This window comes from Gobio gobio (genome assembly GCF_949357685.1).
Source record: "Gobio gobio genome assembly, chromosome: 15".
NCBI lineage: Eukaryota > Metazoa > Chordata > Actinopteri > Cypriniformes > Gobionidae > Gobio > Gobio gobio.
Genome location: NC_137108.1, coordinates 46,984,304 through 47,002,799, shown reverse-complemented (window position 1 = coordinate 47,002,799; position 18,496 = coordinate 46,984,304). Strand labels below are relative to the sequence as shown.

Below are 18,496 nucleotides of genomic sequence, written 5' to 3'. Positions count from 1 at the left end.
TGGCGAGTATCCTTGTAAACATAGTCGATTATATCTTAAGTGAACGTAAACAGCGGAGAAATAAAAGGCTTGTGTACCAGTATATTGGATCCGTGCAGCTCTTAAAGTGACAGCAGCCTAATATTCCTGCTGCGCTGCAGTTTATCAGCAAAGTTGTGATCAGTTGATCAATTAGAGGCCTTAGAAATGTGTGTAACAAATATAATACAGTAGGTTTTATAGGGATACAAATCAACATGAAATGTGAACGGCATTGACTTTCAAGATTAGACAATGCTTTTTATTGCATAAAGCATTCGATTTTATATATTCATTTTAAAAGTCAATATTTTATAAACTCTTGTCTATTCTCATCAGCGCGACTCAGTACAAAGCAAAGTTTGGTAAATAAGTCATACTTTTTCTTCTTGGAGGATGCCATCTCCACACTGAGGATGACAAACACTCGGGCCACAGAGCGCAAGAACCGCCGTGTGACATTGATGGCCTCCTCCCTGCGGCCGGGGGTGTATTTATTCTGTAGCTCCTTCACCAGAGTCCCTAACAGTGTGTCAATAAACTGGGGAACAAGAGAAGACTGTTAACGAAAATCATATAAAAACCCAGCAGTCAAAAAAGGTTGTTTCCCACTAATACTAATAATACAAGGTTAGCTAGAACTCAGTATGGCACAAGAAACATGCAACAATGAAAAGGCAAGCTAACAAAAATGCCATGACCTTTCCATTTCGCTAATAAATAATTCAGATCAGTTTGTGAAAACTAAAAAAAAAAATCATGCATCACTATTGGCCTGATAGTAAGATTGAAGGCCTTTTCACACCAATAACTAAAAAGATAACTACAACAATAACTATAATAGCGTCCACACCAGCGGACGATATTGTTCTGTTTATTATAAGCATTTGCTGCAGTTTTGTCACCTGCCACTTTAAATGCTCGCACTCTTAAAAGCAGGATGATTCAAATTGGCTGTCTATGTTCGTTTATCAGCTGGGGGAAGAAAAAAAACGGATCTAAAAAAGGGATTCCCAATGGTACCGTTTCTCTGTGCCATTATCGTTGTGGTGTGGACTCAAGATCAAGTTCAAAAATCGTTCTAAATATAAAATAGCAATCTTTCTCATCACTGTTATAGTTATCTTCCTTGGTGTGAACAGGGCTTTACTCAACATAATAGTAATATAGTAGCTAATTAAATATTTTAAAATCATTACATTTTAGTTTCATAATAGACAAACTCTACAACATTGACAGTTATTGAACTGATTCAATACTGAACTGACTTGAATAATGACAGAATAATCTGTTTATTACTGTGAGGCTGCATTGAAACAAATCTAAAATTGCAAAAAGCACTATATAAACATACAAATTTTACTCAATGAGAGCAGTGCATAACTACAAACATTTACAACAGAGAGCTTTCCAGGTCTAGAAAGAACAACCGTAAAAGCACAACTGCCATTTCATCCACTCACAGTGATGTCTGGTGCACACTTGACAATGAGGCAATGTGTGAAACAGTCCAGCCTGATGGTGCCGCTCTGCTGGTTCAGGTACATCTGCTCCTCCGGTAAAAGGTGAGCAATTCTGCTGCTGGCGCTTAGTCTAGAATGACACAACACGGTGCTCAGCAAAAAAAGTTATGAAAGATGAATAGGACCAATGAAATTTGCCTGCAGTGCTGGTTAAAATTTCTACTTACGGGTCTTTGTTTTCCTGAGAGCCAAACATTATCATGGACTTCAGCGCGTTCCAGTCCTGCAACACGCGCTCTAGAGCCAGCTGGGCAAAGCGTGGAGGCTCCAGGTCATGATCCGGCATATCTGAGTCTGAAAGACAGAGACACGTAAAAAAAAAAAAACAACAACAACAAAACCTTCTCAAATGCACTAATAAATTGTGCAGTACAAAACCAAAGACATGTTAAGAAATACTTGAAAAGTGGAGAAAGCATCTTTAGAGTATTTTTATATTTTCATGCACTGTTGCAAAAGTTATACCAGATTCACAAACATTTAAGAATACAATTCTTCTTTAAATGCCATTTCCATCTTATTTTCTTGAGAGTAAAAATACTTTTCAAATTCTTGAAAAGAATCTTCCTAAAAATCATTGTAAATAATTTCTTAAAGTTAGGATAACCTCCAACCTGTCTTGAATCTGCAAAGGTAAGATGTTTAATGAATTTAGTTGGTTGTTTATAAATAATTGTGAAATTTTGCATTGTAACTAGGGATGTCACGATACCAAATTCCAGTAATCGGTACAAATACCATAATTTTTACAGTACTCTGTACCAATTTCGGTACCACAGCAAAATGTTTTTATTATTATTTTATTTAACCATTTAAACAATTTTTTAATTAAATTCAATAAGTTTATTATTTATGATGATAATCATTATGAGTAAATAATACGTAAACATTTAAAGGCTGTATGCGGTTTAAAAGTAAATATTGTTTATAAAAAAGATCAAGTGAAAAATAATCAACCATCTAGGCATTATTATTATTAGTAGAGACAAAGTATTATTACATAGAGACATAGCTAAATCTACTGTAGGCTACAACAGTAGCCTAATATATTATGTCAACTTCTTCACGTTAAACCAAACTTTTATTTTGACGGGTTGCCATGAAGACCTTTTTAGTGTCTGTGTTCAAGATATGACAGTTTTCTCAAATGAAACCATAAATTCTCATGAAGTGACAGTTTATACTTTGTGTCCTCATATAGTTACACACAGCAGAAAAAACAAAGAAAACGAGCGAGTGTCACGCACACGCATAAGCGTGCATGCTTATTATATTATGATTGCAGCGATCTGCAGGAAGCCCAAAAATATGATATGACCTTTGAAGTGTTTTTCATTGAGTTGATCAGAACCTCCATACAATTAAGATAACACCTAAGCCTGTCAATTTCTTGATTAAGAAAATAAGACTTTATAAAGAAAATTTTCGAAATTAAGATTGTCAAGAAATGTACTTAAGATAATTTCCAAGTATGTTCTTAAGTGTGAAATTGGACATGTGTAAATGCATCGGGTTGTTGAAACCACATATGACAATTTTACTCCTCCCAAAATGTTAAAAAAATAAACGAGTGAGCGTGTTATGGGCTATGACATGTTATAGCCAGATATGACAGCGCTACTGAAACGAGCATCGCGCAGTAGCTGAGTATCTCTTCAGCAAGCCGACGAGCAAACTGCCGCTAATGCAACTGAAAGTAAGTCGCAGACGCTCAACACACAATCATCTTTATTAAAAGTAGGGAGACTAAATTATATCTTACCAGCTCTGATGCTGCTCTTTCTCCTATTGCGGTCTTTGATCTTGAAATTAGCTGATGATAAATAAAATGCAGCTCATATCTATTAGGACTGGGTATTGACACAAATTTCACAATTCAATTCGATTTCGATTCACAAGCTTGCAATTTTGATTCTATTTCGATTCCGATTTGATTCAATATGGATTATTTTGTATATATATCGGGTATAATACATGGAACATTTTCTCAGGGAAAACAAATCTCTGAACTAATGCTGTACACTATGGGAGTCAGTTGATACTACATTAGCCTACATAATATTGAAGGTAAAGATTAACTGATTTGTATACAAACACTTAAATTACACTCAATTATGTTTTTTTAATAATACAGTTATTAACTTTACAATGACAATCATATTTCTACTCCAATTCGGGGGGTTTTATATAAACATTTAAATGGTGGCTGTCATAAAAACTTGCCAGGTTTATTCAAAATTGCATTAAATATTGAAAAACATTAAAAATTATAATGAATATGTAACATGATGCATATATTTAGCAAAATGCTCCTCTAGATAATTTTTTTTATTTTTTATATGGACACTGGATATGGTTATTCTGAGGGTAATGTGACGTTACAGGCTGTTTTACTGACGTCTTTCCACGGTTGAAACACTGATTAAAGCGGAGATGATGATCCGTTCACGTGAGCTCCGTGCTGCCGCTTCTCTTGAGCTGAGCCAGAGCGATCTCACACCACAGCGCCAAAACGGTATTTATGTTTTGAACGTAATTTGAAATCTGAGACTGTTTCATATCAATAGTAAAAAAGCACAAAGATTATTGCGATTTATTGGATGGGAGGCGCGCTACAATACTCGGTCATAATACGGTCATTCATCAACTGAAAACAGGATAGACTAATCGATTCTTGGGATTTAAGAATCGATATCGGTTCATAAAAATGAGAATCGATTAAAATAGAGAAATCATTTTTTTACCCAGCCCTAATATCTATCATATCTATTGCTTTCGTTGATGTGTTTGCATATAGTGTGGGAATTAAAGATCGGATTTATATCCGTTTTGTGCAGCCAAGTGTAAATGGAATCATTTTAACAAATCAGATAGCTATCCGATCAGCAAAGACACATGAAGTGACCAGGTGAAAACAGACCCTAAATAAATTTGACTTCAAGATTTTAGTGAATCCAGCCCCAGGTCACTTCCCTACTCAAAGACACACCTTCAGCGCTGGCAGCCTTCCGGTTCCTGTCCTCTCGGATGCGAGGTGGTCGATACTGGCAGTGTTCAACACTCTGCCTTGCAACAGTCTGCACCAGAAACAGCAAGATGTGCTCTCCCCTGTAAGACACAAACAGAGAGGAAGAAAGAGTTGACGTGGAATGTAGGTTGGACGCTGCCCCGATGACCCCATAAAATGGTTTGACAACAGAAAGTTGGGTGAGAACTTATCAAAGGTCTTTTTCCTTTTTCATACAACACAGAGCAATAGTTCCTAGTGAACATACCTGCTGTTAGGAGTGGTAACCAGATTAGTGGTGGTCAGCAGCCTGTAGAGCAGATCCAAACGAGCCGCTTTCTGGCCCGCGATGAGTGTCTTGCATTTACACTTTTCCCAGCAGTCACAGTATGCGGTGGGAGATGTTCTTTTCAGTCTGGGAAAGAAACAAGGAGCATTGCATTACTGTTTTAAAACCTAGTGATCTACCTTGCTGCCTTCTAGAGGGTACAGTCAATTAAATGTAACTCCGAAAGTAACCTTTTCAGAAAACTTTAGATTAGCAGTTTATTCAATTAAATTGGTGTCGACATGCTGCTAAACTAAAAACACAAAACTCACTATGACCAGCATAAAAATACAGTACAGTTTACTATTCTTCTAGATGCTTTAATATTTTTGAAACGTACAGTTTTCAGCAATAAAACAGTAATTGTTATATACATGTGATTTTTTATTAGTTTCCATTTTATTAAGATTTAAATTTGGATTTGTTTTTTAGATATCGGTTTTAGTACTGAAACAAATTAAGTTGAAGTTGGTTGCCAAGGCCATACTTCTAAGTGCAAGTATTATGAAATATTTATTTCAGCTTAATTTCAATTAATGGTGCAAAATGGATGCCGTCACATCATCCAGGTGGATGCTGCACATTGGTGGAGGTTGAGGAAATTCCCTTCAATATGTAAAGCACTTTGAGTGCAGAGAAAAACATAAAATGTAGCAAATTATTATTATTATAGAATTTAAATAACAGTTACAATAAATCAATACATTGATTTATTTGTGCGGCTCACCACAATATCAACATTGACGCCACAAATAGATTTCAGTGGTTCCCATAGCTACATTAACTAGCCTGTGGCGGCCCAAAATATATGTAAACTTCTCATAATAACATAAAAGGTCTTTAAAATGTTGTGTTTTGCGCCGTTGCTGTCAAACAAACTGAAAACCAAAAGTTCGACTTCAGTTTACATCAAAATAAAAGCTTGTGCATCTCATTCAAGTATAGAAATTAGGACAAAACTAATTATGAGAGTTTAATTTATTTTCCAGTCCATTGGTTTTACAATAAACGGCTGAGACAAACTAAAAATAGGTTTGAGTCCCTTTTAAAGTAGGCAATGCACAGACTTTTTCTTTGTTCAATTTGCACACTGAATATGGGTTGGAGCTCTTACATTTTGAACTCTCAAAGTGCACCAGATTCACATTAAACATGCATTTATGTACGGCATACCCCCAGACCTCCCAAGAGGGACAAAGGTCCACCCACCACAGTTTTACAAAATCCAAAAGGAAACGCTAACAACAACAACACTAGTTGCAATGTATTCAAGAATTTACCACTTTTACTACCAGAAGGATACATGTGGTGAAAATTAAAGTGTCAATTTTGCACTCACTTGCAGTCATGACCCTTGTGGCAGACCCTGGCGCATTCAGTGCAGCAGCACAGGGACTCCAGCAGGCCGCAAGTTCGGCACTCAAAGATATCCTACAAACAGACAAGTTCAGTTAATCACAGTGCCACTCTATGGAGTCATTAAGATCAGTGCTTCTCAAATTGTTAAATTTGTTTCTTTAAAGAAAAAAAATTCATACATTTATGAATTATACCATACTCTTAGAAATTCAGAAAATAATTTTTAAACATTTCTTAAATTTTAATGGTTAAATTTAAGTGTTAATTAGTTGTGTGTAATTTACTACCAAGGTGCTATAACACAAAGTATAGCATGATCATTTTTTTAATGAAAATCTTTACTGTATTTCCGATGAAAAAAGCATAATCACAGTCTCTGTAAAGGGTTTATTGAAGGCTGTGGCTTTAGTACCTGGTTGATGTGTTCTGCTCCAGTCCAGGTGAAGCTGCAGGTGTCGTTACAGCACAGGACGTAGAGGGGAGAGTCATCTGGATTGGTGCCTGAAGGACAGATCATCTCCATGAACACAGACGCTGCATCCTCTTTCTCTCCAAGACCCGGTTCACCTACACAAGAACACAAGATCCTAATGGCCTCTGAATGTTTTGAAACATGCATCTAATTTAGTTGAACATCTATGTACTTACCTTTGGCTATTTTTTGTGCTGCTTCTAAAACGGTAATGGCTGCTGGGTAAGCTCTCCCACTAACTGCCAACATGAATGGAGTCATTCCACGAGCATCCCTATCAAACAACAGCAATGCAAACACTCAAAGAAAGCTAAAAGGAGATCGGCTATTATTTAGAGCTGCGGCAGGGCCACATACTTGGCAGAGAGCAGCTCTCTTAAGTGAGGTCGCAGGACGACGCTGTCACACATCAGCTTCAGTATCAGGTGAGCGTTGGCCTTACGGTCTTTAGACTCCACTACTGATGGTTCAGATGAAGGTCCTTCAGAAGACATGAGAAAGATTGAAAACTTGCTAAAGAAAGCTTTAAATGATGGCACAGAGCAGTGGTTCTCGACTGGAGGGATCTTGACCCAAAAAAGGTTTGCAAGTCAAGGGTTTGATTCAGGGTTAATGTTTAAATAAAAAAATTAAGTATAATTATCGATGATAATAAAACAAAAAGGCCAGATCACAGTAAGGACAGAAAGAAAGAAGGACAGAAAGAAAGAAGGACAGAAAGAAAGAAGGACAGAAAAGAAGGACAGAAAAGAAGGACAGAAAGAAAGAAGGACAGAAAAGAAGGACAGAAAAGAAGGACAGAAAAGAAGGACAGAAAGAAAGAAGGACAGAAAGAAAGAAGGACAGAAAGAAAGAAGGACAGAAAGAAAGAAGGACAGACAGACAGACAGACAGACAGACAGACAGACAGACAGACAGACAGACAGACAGACAGACAGACAGACAGACAGACAGACAGACAGACAGACAGACAGAAAGAAAGAAAGAAAGAAAGAAAGAAAGAAAGAAAGAAAGAAAGAAAGAAAGAAAGAAAGAAAGAAAGAAAGAAAGAAAGAAAGAAAGAAAGAAAGAAAGAAAGAAAGAAAGAAAGAAAGAAAGAAAGAAAGAAAGAAAGAAAGAAAGAAAGAAAGAAAGAAAGAAAGAAAGAGAAAGAAAGAGAAAGAAAGAGAAAGAAAGAGAAAGAAAGAAAGAGAAAGAAAGAAAGAGAAAGAAAGAAAGAAAGAAAGAAAGAAAGAAAGAAAGAAAAAAGAAAGAAAGAAAAAAGAAAGAAAGAAAAAAGAAAGAAAGAAAGAAAGAAAGAAAGAAAACACCCCACAACTAAAAATAACACAGGAACAATATGGTTGGAATCACTTTCGGAATTATTTGTTCCAGTTGATGATCGATCATTTTAACAGCCAATCAGAACCCATCCTGCTTTAAAAGTCTCAAGCATTTAACGCGGCAGACGACAAATGCACTTATCAGCATAACCACATCGCCCATTATTATGGATGCTAATATAGTTATCGCTCTTGGTGTGAACGGCCCATAACACTGTCTGATTGGGTCACCACTTGATGTCCAATGAAAAATCTGGGTTCTGGAGCAAAACCAGTTGAGAACCACTGCCTTAGAGAGTCCTTTGGGAGGCCGGTTCACGTACCTGGGATGGTGGAAGTGCTGGGTCCCTGGTTGGTGCCTGTGGAAGCAGTGGTAAGGGAGCCCACTGCAGGGGCCAAGATGAAATCAATGTCACCGTCTAGCGGAGAAGATGGTTTTGTAAGACATCAGGCTAATCGCATGCATGCAATATATCGGTTACGGCCCAAGAACTGTCAAACTCACCAGGATCCATCGGTGGTGGGTCTGGTACCCAGCTGGGAGGCGCAATAGGGGGTGAAACCGGATCTTGATGGTCGCTGGAGGAAGGGCCGGATTCATGGCGACCCAATCCTGCAGCGCGGAGGGAGCGCCTCATCATCTCTCTCAAACGCAAGCTACAGAAACAAGGAAAAACAAAACAAAAGTGAAATGACTGTACATATCGAAAACCAAATACAAGCTCAAACAGTAGAGCATCGTGCTAACGTTAATTCCTTTAGGTTTGATTCCTTGTGAATACATGAACTGATCAAATGTATACTTTGACAGGGTTTCTGCAGTTTTAAAATAAATGTAAAGCACACAGTTAATACTATATATTCATAAAGAACAAACCCATTCAAATCTCAAAACAACACACATCTCAATATTACTTTAATTGAACAGACTACATCACACATTGAACTGTAGGTTTAAAATACTCAAGACATGTTTTATTCAAAAGTGCTATATAAATAAAGGTGACATGAGTTTTTTTTTTTTTTTACGCTTCTCTGGTAAAATGCTTCTGTCTCCCAGTGAATCTGAATACTGACCCCCGGCTGCTGGATGACCCTGTGCGGTTCCCGGAGCTGTTGCTGGATACCACTGAAATGGCATTGGCAATGGCCTCAACTGCAGACAGCCTCTCAGCGAACGTGTTCCTTTCAGACCGCTCTGCTTCTGAAACACATCGTACATCAATGAAGTCATCTCAGGCTGGGTTTCATAAACATCTAACATCAGCTCGCTTGTCATCACAGAAAATAACTACATATCGTCTATAAAGATGCACGCTATAGTGATCGTCATTTTCGTATTTTCTTTACTTTAAATAATACAGACATTAAATGAAGTAAAATATATATTTTTTTTATTTCAGTTAATTGACGTGACAATATTTATTTAGTTTAAGTTGAAGTAAAAAATTATAAACTATAAATGAAATTAGATATTTTAGATTCTGAAAAGAGATATGAATATTTGCTGTGATCGTACTTGTCAAAGGTTTAATAGACATAGCTGAATTGTCCTTTAGGAATAAGATTGCGTGGTTGATTCAATCGAGATTGCAATCTTTAAACAATTAGTTGTGCAGCTCTATAGTATATTAATAGGGCAGCCACTACCGACTATTTTTATATAGATTAATCTATCAACAAATTTTTCTATTAATCTATTGACTAATTTATTGCAATAATTTTCAACAATTTTACTTAAAAACATTTATTTTAACTTGCAACGTTGGCCTTCAGTAGTGTACTATAAAAAAAAGTATAAATGTAAACAAGCCAATTTGTAAACCAACAAAAAAAGAAAAGAAAAAGAGTATCAGCAAATACTTTTTATATAGTGTTGTAACGATACCAAAATTATGACTTCGATACAATACCAGACTAAAATACAGATACTGAATCAATATCATGGCAAAAAACTGTAAAAGTAATTGAATATGACAGGACTTACTATTCATTGTTTTAGGGTTAAAAAAACCTAAAAACTCACTTGGCCGGCATATTCCTGCCCTGACCTGCTTCACACAGAATATTAGGTCCGGCCCTTTAAGAGCTGCACGGTAGAGCCCTGCGCGGGACTGTTTTCTTCATCCCGCTCCCGCCCGCACCCGCCGAATTTCTGACCATTACCGCCCGCTCCCGCAACGTATGTGTTACACTCCCGCCCGCTCCCGCAATATGTATGTCCACTCCCGCCCGCACCCGCAAAACTCTGAGAATTTATTCCCGCACAATAATAGAGATGCATTGATTTTGTGTCTTCTCCCGTCCCGCAGGAAAAAAAAAACACGTATTTGTATTGATATTATTAAAGAGATTCATGGGGTTGTTTGTTTCGTTTCCCTGGCCTGCATGTAAAAAAGACAAAACATTCAAATATAATTTCATTTTTATCAAAAACATTGCACATAAAAATAGACTGCTTTGCAAAACAGATTGAGAAACAAAAAACAGATCCCAATTCGTCGGTCAGTTCCGACGTACGTCGAACGTGACCGACTGAAAGGAAACCTGAGAAAACATGCTTCAACAGAACGTAATGTGAACACAAAATAGCAAACGAACATTTAGAAACAATCCATTTCCACTCACTAAACATCTATGTAGCCTATTGTTTGTCAAAAACACCAAACAGTCAACTTGACCTGCAGGGAGTGCTGAGCGTTTTTGTTGAGGTATGATCAAGTAGCTATGTATTTGCCAGCTGCGCAATATGTGGATACATATAACGTTATACCGCATGACTTTGCCTACCAAAACAATTGAGAAACTTCTCCAAATGTCAGACTTTCCTTGCTTAGCTTTTGTGCTGTAAATACCTCGTTTGAGGTTCTTTTCTACATCATCTATTGACATCTTCTCCATCATGTCGTTAGGCAACCTCCCTATCCCGCCGATTCCCGCTGTGTTTTTTTTAGCCGCCCATTCCCGCCCGCAGCAAAATTCAAACCGCCCGCTCCCGCGAGATTTACGTTGGGTCCCGCGGGACCCGGCGGGACTCAATCCCAATGCAGCCCTCTACTGCACGGACTAAATTCATTGTAACACCCGATTTCTCAGTCAACTCTGTATACGTTCACTAAAGACATATCCGACTGCGTTTACCCGAATACTCGCCAGGACGTGCATTTTTACATATTTTTTACCATTCAAACCCAATAATCCGCAAAACTGGCGTTGCGATCTGTGAAGTGAAAGGCATGTGCACGGCTGCGCACGCTTTAGGTCAGAGTCCGGCAGTGCGAGCACGTCCCGGCCGCCCCGCACTTTTCTGTTGCGTTCTTTTTCCTGAGCTGCGCGTATTTGACTGTTCTGCTTCCATTGTTTAGTGAACGGTGGAAGCAGAGCTCACACACACGTCCTCACTCCTGCTGTCACACATCGACGTCAAATTAAGAAATACTTCTCTAATTAGAGTGCTGTCATTTTTAAAGTACCGGTACTAATACAATTTCATATCGTACCGAACTTACCCAGTCGACTAAAAATATTGCCGTCGACTAATTAACAGCGTCGACGCTCTCGACAGGCCTATATATTAATGACACTAAAATAACACTGTAAAAAAACGCAAGCTTACCTTCCTCCTCCTTGGTTTCCTTGTTGCTGACGGGGAAGCAGACGGAGACGCAGGCGTGGAGGACGTTACGGTTGCCGTCACAGCGGTGGCCCAGCAGAACGTCCAGAGCGTGAGGGTTCTGCTCCAACAGCATTGCTTGCTCCAGACTGATCAGGTATTGTCTGCACGCCTCGTAATCACAGCGCAGCACGTGCTGCATCAGCGTCTGCTTCTAAAATGCAAAAGAGCAAACAGTATATCAACCGGAAAAACGGGCTTGACTTGCATTTGCATTGTCATGTTTCATTCGCATTTGCGAGTAAAAATAGATGTGTGCAGACTGTAAAATGCATTTAGGAACATGCGTCAATAAAAAGCAGGTCTCTGCAGGTCTTCAAGTCTTAAATTCAGGGGGGTTTTTCTGTCAAATGCAAGGTCATAAAAAGTCTTTAATCTCCCAAGTAAGGTCTTAAATTTGGGGCTTAATATGATTATTAAACAAATTCAATAAATATGAGCCCTGAACATTTTTAAGTACAACAGATCAGTTGAATTATTAACTTTATGTTGTTTGTATTGTAATAGGTTTTAGATGGTTGTAAAAGTGCATATTTCAACTCCCACATCTTTTTGAATGAGCAGCTGGAAGTAGTACATTTCAAAACATTTTAAAATGGATTTGGGGATGGCCCCTAATTAAAAGTCCTGCATTATATATTTTTCAGTTTATCATTTGCATTTTGGTTACTCAACTGTATGCTGCATTTAATTTAATGTTTAAAATATACATAATTCCATAAATAAATGCAGTTTGAAACAGAAAATGTAAAAAATATAGCGTACTTTTTGTATTCAAAAATGTAATAATTTTACTTGTAAATTTCTCCTTTGTTACAGAAATCAAATTATCACTCCTAAATGTTTACATTTTTCTAAATGACTAATGTCTATTCTTTAGCAAAATTGTGTTAAATACCTCCACAGCCATGATGATGATTGCTGCTTTCTTTTTGATTGTGGAGTTAGTGGGAAGGTTGGCAAGCGAGTGAACTCCCATGCCTAGACTGGCAATAGGCGGCAAGTCTAGCCAATCAGGGTCACGTATTCCACCCATACAGTCTTTAGCCATGGGATAAATGGTGCCGTTACCATCCCTCAAAATTATGGGACTCTCCTGAGGATATGCAAATATGAGAAAGTTAAAACGGGCAAAAGAGAAATGGAAAGTTTCCTCAGGCGTATGAAACATAAGGCTGTGTGATGGTCTCACCTGGCCAGCAGTGAAGATGGCCACATTACGCTCATTCTGGCCGAGAAAGGCCAGGTTACTGGTAGGGAAGTGATTCTCCTGCTCGGCTTTGCCGGTGGCCAAGTCAAAGACACAGTACCGTACCCAGCTGCCTGTTTTCAACACCGCATGAACTCCTGCAGGACGCAAGACATCAGAGCCATCAAGCAGAATGACAACAAAAATTCAGCACAAAAAGTAGTCTGCTAAATCTGAAAACAGTAGTCACCTTTGGAGTCAACATTCACAGCTAAAATGTCAGCTTTTTCTGGGATACAAAGTTTTTTAAGTGTGCGCTGAAAACAGTCTGGAACTTTTGGTGTTCCACCAGTTTTAACAACCTGTTTAAAAAGAAAAATAATGCCTCAGTTAAAATTCAGGCATGTTTAAAATTCCCCCCCTAAATATCTATACAGACCAAAGGTTTCCAAATATATTTGTAATAAATATAATGTAATATACACATACATATACACACTTAACGCAATGAATTCACCAATATTACCATTTAATTCTGCTTTCTATATTAAGAAATCATGTGATTATTTTACACTATTGACAAAACTCATTTTTAAAAGTAGGGAAAAACTATTACATTAACAATTAGCATATAGTTTTGTGAAAAGAAAATTACTAATCTCACATACAACTAAATATTTTCCAGATAATATTTTTACAGTTTGCTTCAGTACAATGATAGTATTAAAAAAACTTTTGTTGTCTTCACAATATAATATTTTCTCAAACAGTATATTTTTTTAATATAAATAACATACAAAATATATAGATGCCTTTATATTTTAAGAAGGTGGTCCATCGCAAAGTAATATTTATGGTTCCTTGCCATCAAAAAGTTTTAAAACCCCTGCTACAGACGTATGCCATTCCATTTGTGCATGTATATTTGGTAGACTTGACATGGCCAAATTTAATATTTGCTAATAATAATATTTAGGCCTAAATTAGAGTCATAGTTGAAATCATGTTATGGTTTCAGACAGAGTCACCAATTATGTTATATTACCTGGTATGAAAAGTAGTATGTTAAGTAGTGACTTTAAAATTGTCAATTTATCCATCCAAATGGCATTTTAAATTACCCATCAATATTTCTAAGATTCTGCAAATGGAAAAGTGTACTTTTACAGCTGTGTGTTTACCTGTAGCTCATCTATTCTGAGCAGTCGACAGTCTTGCAGCAGTGAGGAAGGGTCAGAGTCAGTGGGAGCTGCGCTCTGGCTGCTCACGCTGCTCGACGTCCCTGGAAATTTCACAGCAACATATGCACCATCGACTTTTAGCACCTTGAGTTCAAAAGAGAGAACTGTTGCAAATGAGGTGTAATAGCAAAGCATCACACACAGACCAGAGATAAAACACAGACAGGAACATCACGTGTCAAAAAAAAAAAAAAAACAGTATGCTAATATAAATGTCATCTATTTTAATTGAAAATTCTTCTTACATTAAAAAGGCTAAAATGAGGATAATAATTAAGCATATAGAAAAATCACGAGATGAAAAATAAAATGCTTGTAGTCTTGGTCTCCACTGGATCAAGCTGGCCGACGTGCACGCCTGCACCCACCTTTCCCACTGGGACGTTTTTAACGTCCTCCACGAAAACGACCTCTCGTAGAGGCCACTGCTCCTCATTCACTTTCTCCTCTTCTTTTGGAGCCGGTGTAGAGCGCCTTCGCTCTGTAGCACACCAGGTAATCGGTTAGCAAAGACAACACTAAAGCCACATCTTGGTATCTTTTGGCATCTCACAAAAGATCAAACAAGAAATGCTCTAGTTAAAGTCAGCTGTAAGCTGATCCTCTTAAGGCAAGCCACCAGTGGTGAATAGGGGAAAGAAAGAAAAAAACGTTATATCACGTTATAAAACGTGATATCAAAAACATTCCCAGTGGATTGATTACATTAAGAATTACAAAACAATATATTAGAAGTTTTCTGAAATGCCATGTTTAAATATGTAATTTGTGCATTATATATTTAAATATGCACTAATTTGCATACATTTACTGAAGAGAAAATCTGAAATAAAGCTTTGATTAGGGGAGGTTCAAAATTCACATTTAATTGTGTTGATAGAGTAAACGTTTTTAAACAAAATAATTTCAGATATCACTTTTTAAAATCACTCCAGAAAAATGTTTTTAGGAACAAGGAATAAAATGTATAAAACCAGGTGAATGATATATGAACAAAACCCCTCAGTAAAAATCCTTATTGAAATATTGAAACCCTTGGAAATATGGATAAGAGTAAAACTGTTAAGTTTGGTGTATGTAAAGCTGAAGTGGAGATACTTAAAGAAACTTAAAAAAGGTATGAAGTGCAATTCTACAGGAGCAAAAAGATAAGGTGCAATAAATTAAACAAATGTATTCTACGTTTTCTTTTTACTAGTCTGAACAAATATTATGAAAAGCCAAATTGTCTTTAAAAAAAGAAGGCCATGAGTAAAGCAAAACAAACCATGATTTACATGCACACAAACCAAATCAATAAAAATGCAGCACACGCCCAATTGGGAAGGTGACCATGTCATTTACATACGGATTCTGGCCCATCATTATTGTCGAGCCATGACTAGAACACTTATACTACAGAGAAATTAGCAAAATGACAGTAGAAATGCACAGGGTAGTTTTTGGGCCATTATAAACCCTGTACAACAGCTGATGGGTTTAGCGATTTAAAGTACGTACTATAGGGCAGAGAAGCACTGCTAGCGATGGAGGAAGTGTCACTGCATGTGGACGCTGGTGAGGGCGGAGGGCCCATTTCCGTCTTCACCAGCTCTGGCTTGCTCTCAGTCCTGACGACGACAACAAGCACACTCATCAGCATCTTATTTTTTGCGTAAATACCTCGGTGCATGTGTACCGCCATAGAAAAACAGCCATCTTACTTGGTCTCCTGGGTCTTGGTGTTCTTCTCCATGTTTTTCAGACTCTCGGGTGAGCGGAGCTGGAAACGGCAGCTGTCGTTCATGTTCCACACGGACTCCAGAAGGACGCCCACTTTAGGGATCCCCGCGTTTACGGAGAAGGCCACGGCACCAGCATGATATAGAGGGTTATTCCTCAGGCACACCTATGGGACGAAAGACATCACAACTGAGTTTCTAAAAAGCAAACATGCCATGTCAGATGCAGGTTCTGTGGCATCTTTGCAGTGTACAGATGACTATTGTTGATGTTTATCAAATTTTATTAGTAACAGCCTATAGTATCCTGATTGATTGATTGATTGAATAAACAAGTATTTAACATAAAAGATGACATGGATACTTTTAATAAGGTAATTCTAAAAACAGAATTCTAGAAATGAGGGGTGTAATGGTACACGTATTCATACCAAAGCATTTCGGTCCAGGACTTCGGACAGGTACGGTGCATATGTGTACCAAATGCAATCTTTAACAGTCGGCTTGTTTTATGCACGGAACACACTTCGTTCCAAGTTCCCACCAGGACATATTAAATATTCTGTACATTTTATCACGAAATTCGAATGATAAATGCCGCTTTGACGCTCTTTAATGTGACATGACTGATCACTATATGCGCATCAGTTCAAGCTGAAATGCAGCGCACAAGTGAACGCAATAATACTATCTTCCTAGTCAAAGAATAAACATGAATCAACATCTGAAGGTATTTTGAGGATACATTACAACTTACTGAAACGTATCATATGTTGTGTAATCCCTCAATCAGTGTTTCACGTCAATAAAACAGCTTGTAAACAATGTCACGTAGCATTTACAACTCATTCAGTGTCCACTGGTTAGCTCACTAGAGAAATTAACTCTTTCACTAAATATATGCACTATATTAGCCTATTTATTCTACTTAACCTGTTAGTTATGTCTTGATTATTTAATGCATGTGTAAATAAATCTGTCATGAAAATGACAGCCACTGTGTATAAATGATTATATTTCAACGAATTGGAATAAAAACAATTTTATAATTACATTTAGAAGCCTTATGTTTAATAATAATAAATAAAAATAAATTAAAAAAGACATTTTATATTTAGTTGCTGTACCGAACCGTGACTTCAAAACCGTTGTACGTACCAAAGCGTCAGTTTTGTGTATCATTACACCCCTACTAGAAATCAATCCCAGGAGGCAAATAGTGCCCCCTCAATGGAAAAGTAAATTTCTGACCTCCACCACAGCACGTTCCTCACCTGAGTTCCTACTGTGATGTTGGGTATAGAAGAGATGCCAGCACTGGACTTTGGCTTCTTGTTCTTTGCTCTGGCCTTTTCAAGCATCTTTTTCCGCTGACTAAAAGGCACAACACCCCTAAAGGAAAAATACATTCAGAATGTATTCACAGATCCCAAGCACAATCTCAAACCAGGGTACTGGTTACAAACTACACGATAAGTTCAAATAAAACCAAAATCGTGATATGGTTTGTATGATTATCAAATCTCGAAGGCTAAAATTTTAATTAAATAAATATATGCGCTGTGCGTTTCAGAGTGAAGCGTGGCACTGTGTTCATTCACACGCGAACAGCTCATCCGCCGTTGTTTGCAGAGTCTCAAAATGGCTCATTACGCAGTAAATGCTACACACAAACCTCATTTCGGCATCTGCTCTGAGTTTGAGTCACTTTAATGTGCAATCCACCTACCCAAACTTGTAATGAGAAGCAATTAAGACATCCATAAATAAATATTACAGTTGTAATGTAAAAAAATATATTTATATTAAACTGTAACATTTATATAAATTTTCTTAAATACTATTTTTATTTAATAGTGAAATATTACAATTATAATATTTCTTTTATTTAGTTTTTTTCTTCTTTTCATTAAGTAATAATTACCCAGCCCCCAGGTGTGTCCACAACATCGAATCTGGCCCCCTTTAAAAAAAGTTTGGACACCCCTGCTGTAAACTCACCACCAGTAAAGGCTGCTCTCCAGCTGAGCGCAGGTATACAGGGCACAGCAGTGCAGAGAGACAATGCGCTCTCCCTGCAGCTCTGGGAACGTTTGTGCTCCATGTTCTAGTTTAGCAGCAACAGTGCTCAGAGTTTCATCCACCCATGTCGCCACCTACACAATACAGATTGGTTAATGGAAATTTGAGGTCTGAGGATATTTTTGGTACGAGACTGTGCATCACCGATTTTTGCAACCGGCTCTTGCACAATCTTAGGTTACACTTTATTTTAATGTGTCCTTGTTACAATTGTACATTTAAGTACAGAATGATATTTAATTAACTACATGTGCTTACTATAGGGTTGGGATTAAGTTTGGTTTACAGCTAGTTGCATGTAATTGTGCATAATTTATAGTTACTACTATAGTACACTACAAGTAACATGTAACAAACACACTGTAAAATAAAGTGTTACCCAATCTTATTGTATCCGCCAGCTCGTGTCATATTTTCTTCTCACCAACTCTTATGAAATGTCGGTAACACTTCACCATAAGGTCACATTATTTCATGTTAATGCATTGCTTAACATTAACAATGAGCAATACATTAATTACAGTATTTATTAATCTTCATTATCATTAGTTAATAAAAATG

The 18,496-nt window shown here is 37.4% G+C and overlaps 1 protein-coding gene across 14 annotated transcripts in view; it reads right to left on the bottom strand.

Annotated features, from left to right (window-relative positions):
• Positions 1-18,496, bottom strand: part of ubr5 (ubiquitin protein ligase E3 component n-recognin 5) — a 71,077-nt gene that overhangs the window by 31,620 nt on the left and 20,961 nt on the right. For 6 of the 14 annotated variants that reach the window (XM_079837573.1, XM_079837585.1, XM_079837586.1 and 3 more), the window contains 23 exons: positions 17,855-18,009; positions 17,128-17,245; positions 15,836-16,020; positions 15,633-15,742; positions 14,501-14,613; positions 14,073-14,216; positions 13,142-13,253; positions 12,895-13,049; positions 12,601-12,798; positions 11,646-11,856; positions 9,107-9,233; positions 8,535-8,686; positions 8,353-8,448; positions 7,065-7,188; positions 6,884-6,981; positions 6,648-6,802; positions 6,216-6,307; positions 4,817-4,963; positions 4,531-4,649; positions 3,304-3,354; positions 1,709-1,835; positions 1,482-1,611; positions 399-559 (listed from right to left, as the gene is read on the bottom strand). In XM_079837573.1, the coding sequence (XP_079693699.1) occupies positions 399-559; positions 1,482-1,611; positions 1,709-1,835; positions 3,304-3,354; positions 4,531-4,649; positions 4,817-4,963; positions 6,216-6,307; positions 6,648-6,802; positions 6,884-6,981; positions 7,065-7,188; positions 8,353-8,448; positions 8,535-8,686; positions 9,107-9,233; positions 11,646-11,856; positions 12,601-12,798; positions 12,895-13,049; positions 13,142-13,253; positions 14,073-14,216; positions 14,501-14,613; positions 15,633-15,742; positions 15,836-16,020; positions 17,128-17,245; positions 17,855-18,009 (3,080 nt within the window). The remainder of the gene's footprint in view (positions 1-398; positions 560-1,481; positions 1,612-1,708; positions 1,836-3,303; positions 3,355-4,530; positions 4,650-4,816; positions 4,964-6,215; positions 6,308-6,647; positions 6,803-6,883; positions 6,982-7,064; positions 7,189-8,352; positions 8,449-8,534; positions 8,687-9,106; positions 9,234-11,645; positions 11,857-12,600; positions 12,799-12,894; positions 13,050-13,141; positions 13,254-14,072; positions 14,217-14,500; positions 14,614-15,632; positions 15,743-15,835; positions 16,021-17,127; positions 17,246-17,854; positions 18,010-18,496) is intronic. The other 8 variants (XM_079837583.1, XM_079837574.1, XM_079837576.1 and 5 more) reach the window with 3 other exon arrangements.